General features: G+C 46.7%; 1 protein-coding gene across 1 annotated transcript; it reads right to left on the reverse strand.

Moving 5' to 3' along the window:
- Positions 1-4,841: 4,841 nt before the first annotated feature.
- On the reverse strand, positions 4,842-7,258 carry LOC120410814 (cytochrome c oxidase assembly protein COX19). Its single transcript, XM_039560646.1, has 3 exons — positions 7,034-7,258; positions 6,815-6,926; positions 4,842-5,698 (listed from the first exon to the last, which is right to left on the reverse strand). The coding sequence occupies exons 1-3, from the start codon at positions 7,113-7,115 to the stop codon at positions 5,611-5,613; spliced, it is 282 nt and encodes a 93-aa protein (XP_039416580.1). The 5' UTR covers positions 7,116-7,258; the 3' UTR covers positions 4,842-5,610.
- Positions 7,259-11,314: the final 4,056 nt, after the last annotated feature.

Raw genomic sequence — 11,314 nt, forward strand, 5'->3', positions numbered from 1 at the left:
GCTTAATCCAGGGGCTGAAGTCAGCACGGCTTAACTCCCACCTCCACACTAAAGAGCAAAAGCCAAGGGAGGCAACCTCAGCACCCAGCAAGGAGCCAGCCTCATTACACCCCTGGGAATTCCTACTTGGTGCTTGCTCATGGGGCCATGAAGGCTCATTTATCAGTGGGAGGTTCAGCGTCCCGAGTTACCAGCAATTTTCTCAGCACTGATCTGATCCGCAGCTTCTCTGCAATCCTGAGTGGCAGCAGGAATTTTTTTTCCCCCATCTGGGTCTGCCTGCCCAAAAACTGGCTTCCTGAGTGTGGTGAAATGCTTTTCCATCCACCCAGCCGTGCTACCTGGGGCTGTCAGTGCAACCCAGAAGGGAAGAGCCCTCGGTAGATTGGCAGCAGATGGCTGCAGCACACAGCATTACATCAAACCCTCAGGGCCGTCCTGGTGTCCCAGATTCAGTAGTGCTCTCATTCTCCTGCCCTGCCCACTAAGGAGAGATGCTTCCAAACCCTGCTGAAAACAAGAGCATGGTTTAATAACTGAGAAATGTAAATTGAGCAGACACAACGGGGCCTGAGTCCCTCGCAGAGCACCCCCTCCCATGCTGCTGCCTTCCCACGCGCTCCCCTTGTTCAGCAGCTCTGCAAGCAGGAGCAGAACTGGGTGTGTGAGCAGGTTCTTGCTGAGCGGGGCTTGCTAGCAGCAAGAACACTAGGAATCCTCCAGAAATGAGAGCTGCCAACTTCTCAAAGGTTACTAAAATAGACAAAGGACTCAGTTACCCAAATGGGCTGCAGAAGCACCCCCACCACCTGCTTTTTAAACTCATCGAGGTGAAGTGAAAAGCCTGGGTCATCCTGTCTCCTTGCTTCCTTCACCCCCCTGCTCTTTCTTTGCCAGGCTACTTTCCACCACTGCTCCTATCTGAGTTTACCATAATTCATAAGGACCTGGACAGAAAAGCATCCACAATACAAGCTGGTTTATGGTGCTGCTCATTGCCAGGCAGCAGGACACGTGGCCAGATGGACCCCAACATCCCTCCCACTCTGTGTGGGAGCTGGGAAGGGCTGCCTGTGCAGGCATCCCACTGGAGGTGGGGGAGTGTGGGACACCAAGGACTGGATTCAGCCCACCAGATTTGATCAGCTGAACTGTTTTACCTCACAGAGAACTGTGGCCTTTGTTGGGCTATATGGAGAATGCCAGGCTTGTCATTCAGCCAAGCCCAGCAGGAATCACCAAGCATAAGATTGATGCACCCGCTAATGCAAATCCCAAAATCTCCTGGATAATGAGAGAGCACAGGCATCGGAACCTCTAAGGAGAGCCATAAAAACCTGTCCCTGTATCATCATCAGTTCCAGGAAACAAAAAATGCATCAAGGTCTATCAAGTCCCCTGCACGCACTCATTGGGCTTCTAGGTGACTTTCTATGAAGCTCCTATTTTGAGAGTGATCAATTATGCATTTCAAGCCATATGGCACCTTCATTCCAGAAGGAAGGCATTTTGTCTTGAAATCTGTAAGCTAGAAAATCTGCTGCATCCTGACAAAAATGCAATATTGCCAGTTACTCACAAAAGCAGAATCATTAAGAAAAAGAAAAAAAAAAGCAGGGTTAGTTTAATCAGATGTCCAATGTTCATTGAAATACCCTTGAAGAGGAAGTGTACCCTTGTATGAGCACTTCCAGTCTTTTTTAAAATTAACCTGAATCAGAGCTTTGATTTTTGTGGGAAACCTGATATAATATACAACATTCCCAATTTAGCAGAAGGATCTCCTCCAGCATGGATCTCCTCCAGGCACAAAATACTGAAGTCCTCTGGGGTCACTGGATAGATATGCTACCAGACATGACAGCACTCCTGCACACTAGCAGAAGTATCACTCCCATCCCAGGAATTATGGATGAGAAACTTAGAAAAATACTGCTCTCCAGTGGAGCCAGGAACACCCAAGGCACTTCTCAGAGCAGCAACAAGTGATGCTCCAGACATTTTTTATATGGGAGCAGGCTGTTCCTTCTCTCATAGCCTCCTACAACACAGGTTTCATTCCAGAGGCTCAGTAAAAATGGTGCTGCCTCTCAGTTATCTGCTTGGAGTGAGACAACAACGAGGTAAAATTTAAGAGGTGCTTTAACTCATTGCCCCTCACCTGGTTCAGCCAAAACCAAAGGCAGCAATAAGTAAAAGCTGTTTGGATTGCTGCCCCAAAGGGCAAATAATCACCAGCGACAATGTGGTCTCCCAAGGAAACCAAGCTGGTGACTACTGACCATGAGTGTAATACCCAGCCCAAGGAATTCCTTGGACTTGAAGCCGGCAGGACAAAGCAGGGAGAACGCTCAGGGGAAGGACCAAGAGTGAAAGTCAGCAGCCACACCCACTGCCTGCTCTGACTGCTCACAACCGCAAACATTCACTCCACAGGTGCTGACAGATGCGACTCTCCTGCTATGCCAGGTATGCCCTTCCAGGTGGCAGATGCAGCAACAACCCCTCCTCAGCACTGAGGCACGGCCTCATTGTGCTCCTACAAAGGACTTTGGACCATGGCCTATTTCCAGAGCAAGCACAGGAGGCTGTCTTTGCGTAGGCTTTTCTGTGAAAGCACACGCAGAGCTCTGGAAATGTTTATTAAACCCTTTCTTCCTGGTTCTGCAGGTCACTGTAGTAGTTTGGAGAGATACACCTAGAGCTCAAGGTCTCCCAGGAAGATGTAACGATGGTTAAATTGCAGCAATGTTTCCTCTGTAAATAACTGCTGTGATCAAGGTTAAGCTTTTTGTGGTTGAGTGGATTTTAATCTGAGCAAAGAATGCATGGGCAAAGCTCTGCTGATCCAGAGCCCTCCGGGGACTCCCTGGGACGGATCCCAAGCAGCTGGGTGCCTCATTAGGGTGTGAATGAGGCTTTGCTGCAGAAAAGCTACAGAAAAGACAATTACAACTCCCTGGCTTATTGATTTCTATTGCTATGGTAACAGCTCACATAGATCTTCACTCCAACACAGTCACCACTTCCTCCTGCTTCGGGCTATCCCTTCCACACCTGTGCAATTACATCCAGGTTGGCAGGCTGTACATCAATCCCAGCTGAACCTCGATTCCCAATGGTTTGCCTTTCTCCAAGTCGCAGGATCTGTCAGCAGGTGGAGCTTCACGGCAGAGCTGGCACAGGCAGCAGCACCTGGCAGGCTCCTCACAGGAAGATTGATGCACTTGTGTGGGACCACTCCCACAGCACAGCAGCTCATCAACTCCAAACAGCTCCACCAAGAAATCAGTGCCCTGACAAACTGCCTCCCCTGCAGGACACACACCTCAGCTCAGCGTTTCCAGAATACAGATTTTTCCCAACTTGATGACAGGCTCCTGGAGAGGTTCCTCCTCAGCATGGGCACAGGAAAGCTGGCTATGAACCTACTGCTTTCATTTAGCTTAAAACTTGCTGTCAGTTTAAAGAAGCACAAACCTGGATACCAGAAGCAAAGCTGCAATAAAGAGGTTTTAAATGGAAAGACTTTAATTAACAATCTGTATGTTGGCAGGAATTAATTGAAGAGCATTCTGGGAACTCTCCCTGATGACTCTGGTGTTGCAGGGACTTGTCCCATTGAGCAAGTTGGGAAAACTGTTTGACCCCAGGTCTGGCACTAATGGCTTTTTCCCCACCACTTCCCAGCTGCATTAGATCTCAATGTCTGATGTCCCTCAGCAGCTCTGAGCTCACCTTACAGCTCCACTGAACATATTCCTTTCTGCAGCCAATGCTTCCAGCCAGGACAGATGTGCCTCTGCCCATTCCCTGAATTTTCAGCTACCCACTCACAGCTCTGGCACAAGGGGACAGCAGCTGACTCACTGTGCTGGGAAGCAGGATGGAATGTGCCCATGGATCTGGACAGGATGAGGATGTGATCTTTAGGCTGGTGAAAGGTGCAAACCTCTCACCCCCACATTCTCTGTTAGGCTGGCAATCACTCAACACCTCAAAAACTTTGTAACAACCCAGAGGACAGAGCTGGCATCAATGTCTCAGGGAAACACGGATGGAATTCACGAAGGAAATGCTTGGCCAAACCACAGTGCAGAGTAACATCCAAAAATGAAACCACCACTGATAACAGCCCAGATTACTCCCCCACCACTGGTGGATTCTTTCAGACCTACCAGGAATTCCCTTTGCCTTATAATATTCAGGGAGCACAGAAGCATGAAATTTGATTTCTTTCTTCTGGAGATGCTGGAGATTATTTTAATTCTAACTTGGCATCACTGAAAGAAAGCCCTTATTCAGTGGTTTAATATAAAGTCTTTTAGTATCTGTTGCAGCAATACAATTTCTGCTTTCTTTCCTATAAATGTACTAATCTCACCAAAGGATATAATTTGAACAGTAGAATGAAGTGGAATAAAAATATGCAGCAGCAGGCAAATGTCCTTTTCAAACAGGAACCTGCTCTGAGCAGTGTGCACTCTGTTCCATCAGATTAGACAGAGCAACAATTTAAATCTCAGCCCCAATGATCAGTATGAAGAGCAGAAAATGTTCTTTCACCCTTTCCTGGAACTCAGTATGAGCAGATGCACAGTGGAGAGAAGCAGAAGCAAAAGCAGCCAGCCAGGGAGGTGAGATATATCAAAGAGGGGACACCAGCTAAAGAGGGAAGTGTGGGAGAACTGCCTTCAGGGCATGTATGACTCTCTGCAGGCCCTGGACCCTAAAGCTTAACATGCCAGAGCCAGATACACAGAGAAATTATTCCCTGGGTTAAAAGAAAAACAAGAGAAGCAGCGATAACAGGGCAGAACATACAGTGGAAAACACATCCAGAAGATTTACAAATTTATTGCCTGCTTGAAACACATTTCTAGGGGGCTAACAGGCCAAATTATTTCTGCTTGAACTCAACATTAATTAAGAAAGACTCTGATGCATTAGAACATGCAAGAGAAATGCCACTATTCCCATTTAAAGTATGAAAAAATTAGGTGAACACTGCTGGCAGAATCACTCCCTGACTGGTGTGTGGAACCAGAAATACTCTCCCAACAATGATGGAAGATGAAATGATTGAAAAATCACCCCACCCCGAGTACCCCCACAGGACCCCAGTGACTTCCACAGCAGGGTGAGATGACCCCAGGGATAGGGACTAATGCGAGTATTTAACAAAAAGCAATTTTAAAGTACAACAGCTTTATTTCCACGTGGAAAATAACTGCTGTGAGCATATCAGTACTGCCCACAGAGGAGTAATCAGTAGTTCAAGCCCTACACAATAAAGGATTGTTTGGTTTAGGTTTTTGTCCTCTTAAAATAAGACTTCACTGTTTTTACAGGGACATGGAGAACACTTTGGGTTGTAACTGTTTTGCCTCTAGAGAAATTAAAAGAAAGAAGTTAAGAAATACTGGAGCAAAGCAGACAAAGGCAGTACTTTTGCTCATTTAAAGAAAAATCTTATTTTAGGAAAATTAAACTTTGGAAAAAAGGTTCTTTCAGGAAACACTTCCTATTGCAATATGAACAGAATGTACAATATGTACTACATTCAGAGTTATGCTTTCCCTTCATGAGGAGCAAAGTTATCTGTCTTCATCACGACTTTTCAGGTTTTTCTTCTGATTTCTCATTTATCAGGTCTTTAAATCCCAATTTTTCCAGTGGTTCATTAGCCATAAGTTGCCTAAGTAAAAAAGAAGAAAGCAACAAAAATATATTTTAGAGTACACAGCCTATAACCATGAGAACAGCAGCATTTTCTATTTCATTTACTATTATTTACCCTAAACAAATCCAAGACATCTATACAGAGTGACTGCTGTTTGACAAGACCTCAGAAAATTCAGTTTTAAGAAAGCAACATTCAGGGATTATTTATTTCCCCCTTAACAGTGGTTTTCCAATTAAATGTGTTGTTTCCTCATTTTAGGTACTAAGTTTCCTCAGAAACCAACCTGACTCCTGGTTATCTTTAATTGCATAAGAGCTTCCTAAAATTCTACCAATGCCATTTACATTTTCAAGTGAATATGGCTTAGAACAGCATTTGTGGTGCCACTAGACTTTGCTGTAGTGCTTTTCAAACTCGTTTTTTATTTGCAGCCTTCCTCACCACGAGCCCATGCAGTGTATTTTCCCTAAATACAGGGAAATTGGTGCATTTCCCGCAGTTCCCTGACTCACCCCTGTGCTGGAAGCATTGCAAAGCAACGCACGAATGGAAACATCCCTGGAAAACCAATCACCAACACTTTCTTCACTTGAACTGAGGAACAAGTTAGACTTTTAACTCTCCTGCTTGAAACCTATTTCTAAAGGGCTAACAGGCAAAATTATTTCCACTTGAAGTCAGCACTAATGAAGTATATGCAAGAAAAATATCACTGGCTCTGATAATTCATGGTTAAGTTATACACAGCACCTTCAGGGATCTTAAAAACATACTCAGCGCTTATTGAGAAGGCCACGCACAAGGTGAGCCAAGTATGGGCTACGAGTTAAAAGTTTAACTTGTAACCGCAGTTGAAAACAAAAGAATAGCTTCACACTGCCCGTTGTGCAGGGTGGAAGCTGCCCGGGTCTCGCTGTTACCCCGCAGTACGGGCTGGATAACACCGAAACCACACGCCAGGAAACCTGCTGGTGCCACACGGGGCACCTGTTTCCTTCCGGGACAAAAATTCCTGCGTGACTGCGGGCTCACTTCCCCTCCCGGTCCCGCAAGGGGATGCCCGCTCTGCTCGCCCCGGGGCCCAGCGGGCTGGCCCGCAGCCGGGCCGGTGTGGCGGGGGCCACTCGCCTGTCCATGCGACACTCCAGGTAGGCCATGGCGCTCTGCCGGCAGGCCGCGCTCTCGTAGCCGCTGCGGCGGAGACACTCCATGAAGCGCTCTTTGAAGGCGCTGCACTCCCCTGCAACACAGAGCGAGGGCCGCGCTACCGCCGCGCTCGGGGGCGGCCCGGGGGCGGCGGGGCGGCGGGGCGCGGGGCAGGCCCGGCGCTAGGCCGCGCTACCGCACCGAAGTGATCCAGCGGGAACGCGCCCTTGTCCGGCGGCCGCGGCGTGAAGCTCTTGTTGCTGAAGTTCATGGCGGTGGACATGTCGCCGCCGGGGGTGGAGACACGGACGGCCCGGTCCCTGCGGTCACTCGCCGGTCCCTGCGGTCACTCGCCCACTCACTGCCGCCGCCGGGGGGAGCCGCGCGCCGAGCGCATCGAGCGGGTCACGTGACCGCCGGCGCGCGGAGGGGCGGGGCCGCGCCGCCATGGAAACGGCGTGGGCGTTGTTATGGCAACCGGAGCGGCGGCGGGAGCGAGGCGCGCGTCGCCAGGGCGACGCCGCCGCCCGCCATGTTGGGCCTGGCCCCGAGCGGGAGCCGCTCCCGTCCGTGCACCCAGGTGTTATAAACATATATTGTAATATTGGCTTCTCGCAAGTATTAAGGTAGATATTATATAATGTTAGAAATGCTTTTTGCTGTGTGGATGTAGTTTTCTTTCTTTTTAGCAAGAATACTAGCAACTGTAAGCGAGTAAGATAACCTCCAAGCGAACAGAGGATGAGGCCCAAGAGTGGCTAATCACCGCTCTGCCCGGGGGGCAAAGAGGCCAAAGCTGCAATCAGCCCTGACTGTCTGGGAAATTAAGAGGCCCACTCAACTATCAACTCGCACCTGGCGAGCCCAAGGCCAAGAATCAAAAGAAATAAAATCGCAAGGCAGAAGAATACGCATGCTCTACAAAGGCGGGAGCGCCACGCAGAACAGCTCCGGGAAAAGTTTGAATATGCATAAAGAACAGACAGTAAAAATGGTATAAAAAGGACTCACCTCGAGAATCAGGTGTGCTCTTGGCAGAGCGCCAAGGCACCCGGCCATTACCTCCTTGCTTTATTTTATGTGTCTCTTATTGTCTTTATATTAAACCCTTTAAATTCTCACAGGAGAGTGGACCTCGTTTTTCACACAGGGCTGCGAAATAGACTGGTTCCTCCTCACAAAACCCGTGTCATTGTCCTCATTCCCCTCTGAATGCTCCGAATGTCTTCTGTGTTGTCCTGTGCAGGACTTTGATGATCCTTGGGGGTCCCTTCCAACTTAGGGTATTCTGTGAGTCTGTGATTCCTTTCAGTGAATGGGTGGCTGTGATGGTCATGGGCTGCCTGCCTGGGGAGGGGCCCGGGAAAACGGTCTGTGCTTGGCATTTGTGCATTGGGAAATGGAGGGGGAAAGAGCCAAACTTGGAGCCTGGCGTCAGCAAATCCCTTCATACAGGATCCAGCCTTGTCCAGCCTTTCCCTTTTCTATCCAGGGCTGAGGCCGGGCTCCTCCTTCCCTTCTGCCCAAAGAATAAATCCCTCACGTGTCACTGCTGAGCTCTGGCTCTTGACTTAAAAGCCCATTTTCTGGACCTAGCTGCGGCTGGCATGTGACCCCAGAGCCTGGGGAATGGCACCGGCAGGAAGGCAGCACCAACTTCCCTTAGAAAGAAACCCAGCAGGATTTCGGATGGGCCATTCCCATTCCGCTCAACCAGCAGCCACCTGTGGTGGCCACGATGAGATTCCTCATCCCGCATGAATCCTCACGGTTTAAGTTGTGCACAAACCCGATGGACAGCGCTGAGTTGTTTTGTGCCTGCTGCAAGCAGCGGGAGAGCAGTGGGTTCCCATCATGTGGTGTAAACGCTGGTGAGACCAGTGACACCAAGGGGGTGTCAGCAGATGCTTGGGAAATGGTGAACTTCCAGATCCTCAAGATGTACAACGAAGAAAAACACCCTTTTTGCCTGCAGGTTTACGGCACAAACTCTGCAGATCCACAGTCTGCTTCTGAAAGGAGGATGAGAAATTGCTTTAATTTAACTCACTGGGTGTTAACCGTGAATTATGCTGGTATTTTTTCTTCTTTGCCCATAGCTGCAATTGGTTTAAGACAGTATTTTATCTAAGTTGATTTTCTTTTAATTAAAAGACTGAGCTAAGCAGAAAGAATTCAAGGCAGGGGAAAAAAAATGAAATAGCTTCAATTTTTAAGGACAGCCATTATGGAAATATTAACTGCAGTTCTGTTTAAAGTGTCTTTTGTTTATGCTTTGATTGCTTTCTTATTACAGTATTGAAATTGTAAATGGAAAATTACACCATGTTCTATTACATAAGCAACTGGTTTGCACAGCTTGAAATATAAGATTTGATTATTAGGTTTTCAGGGCTATGAACAATAGATGGGTTTTATTATACAGTAAATAGCACTTTTCCACTTGACTTCGTTATAACACTTAATGGTAAAAGGGAGATACTCCTCTTTCATAAATACATGCAGCAAACTGTCTCCCAGATTTCAGATGACCGAGCAGCAGGGAAGTAACTTTGCTTTATCTGGACAAGTTTAACTGAAGTGTCAAGGCACTTCACTTCAGCAAACTGCCCGAATTACGTTCCTTACTTTCTGCCACAGTGGCCAACTTGCTGATTTTCCATGTGATGAAGGAAGAAGTCAAAGGAAAAACATGTGCAAAGATCCCCCAGTGGAATTATTCCCAGGCAGACAGCAACAACCCTTTCCAGTTCTGTTTAATATCTTTACCAGTGATCTGGATGTTGGGATCGGGTGCACCCTCAGCAAGTTTGTAGATGACACCCAACTGGGCATGAGTGTGGATATTAGGAAAATTCACTTCCCCAGGCATTGCCACAGGCTGCCCAGGGCAGTGGAGGAGCCCCCATCCCTGGAGGTATTTAAAAGCCATGTAGATGTGGCACCTGGGGACATGATTTTAGTGGTGGCCTTGGCAGCGCTGGGGGAACAGTTGGACTCAATGATCTTAAACGTCTTTTCCAACCTAAATCATTCTATGATTCCCTGCAAAGGCTACATCAGCTTGCTATATTTTATTATATCCTTTTTTTTTTTTACCTATTCATTAACTCAGGGTCTTTCTTTGGAGTCTTAAATGTTGTAGTTACTCAAATTCAGGTCAGGTACAGTAGCAGGTGTTTGGTTATGATTACTTAATGTTTTTATTGCAAAAGCCAGTTGTATCTTCTAGAATTTCCTTTCAAGGTACAGGTTGTCATACAATCTAATACATGTGCTTTAGCAATTTAGGATATATTTTTCCCAAGGAGATCGAATGAAACTCCCATTAGATAATCACTGTGAAGAAAAAAACCTCATTTGCGGATTAAACCAACCAGGTCCAAAAGAACTCAACAAAAGCAGGGCCACAAAAAGTAGTGCTACAAACAGAGAATTAAATGCTTTTCACATATTATCTTTCAAAGGACTGAGAGACTTTGACAGCATCAGGTAAATCTGAAATAGCTGCTTCAGCAAAAGGGTGCCAAGAGAGATCAGATAATTCGTAGTGTTTCACAGTATCTCTAGTATGGAGCCCTGAGCCCTTGCCAAAAATTAGAATGCCCAAATTAGAAGACTTCCCAAACTAGGGAAAATCTTGGCTCTTCCCCTTTCAAGTTACACAGATTGATAGACTAAAAAAGAAATAAAAATCATTTGCTTGAATTGGAGCCTTTCATCATTAATTATGGACTGAAATAACATTTACAGCTGTTCTTTTCCAATGTTGTCAGATAGTGCTGAAAACTTATTCCACTATTGGTGTTTATCCATCAGCTGGACAAATGTCTCCTTAGAAGGAGGTATTACACACTCACCCTTACTTTTTGGAAGCACCAAATTGAATAATACTTCAGAGAAGAGCCTTTATTCTTTTTTACGGGCAGGGTGACGTCCATGACTTCCATTATTTTCCCTCTCTCACCACGCTGCCTCTTTTAAGAGCCTGCAGACTCAAATTATCAGGTAGTTAATTGGAAAATAATTTATTGACGAGCCATGAAAGGCTTGGAGTAAAGCACCAGGGGATTTTGTAGCTTGACTTGGGATAGCTGTAGGAAATTAATGAGCTGAACAAGACCAAGCACATTCAGATGCTGGAATTTGTGCCCTTGAGACTGCTGTTCCCAGGCCAGGCACAGAACACACCTCAGAGAAACATCCTTCCAGGATCACTCATTCCTGCACCTCACCTTCGTGCATGCTGCCAGCTCTTACATAAGGCCTCTTGCTACATCACTGCCACAGGCTGTTGTAAACCATTTTTCTCCCTTTTAATTCAGATTACTAGACAAGCAAAAATGCAGAATATTGGCAGAATAGTCTGGGGAATGGGGATTTCTGTTGTGGATGATTAATGAAATATTATTGTTTTGCACTTACAGGGAAATTGTAGCTTCATGCCAATAAGGTCAGGGCCTTAATATGTTATATGCTCTA

This window comes from Corvus cornix, chromosome 14 (assembly GCF_000738735.6).
Source record: "Corvus cornix cornix isolate S_Up_H32 chromosome 14, ASM73873v5, whole genome shotgun sequence".
NCBI lineage: Eukaryota > Metazoa > Chordata > Aves > Passeriformes > Corvidae > Corvus > Corvus cornix.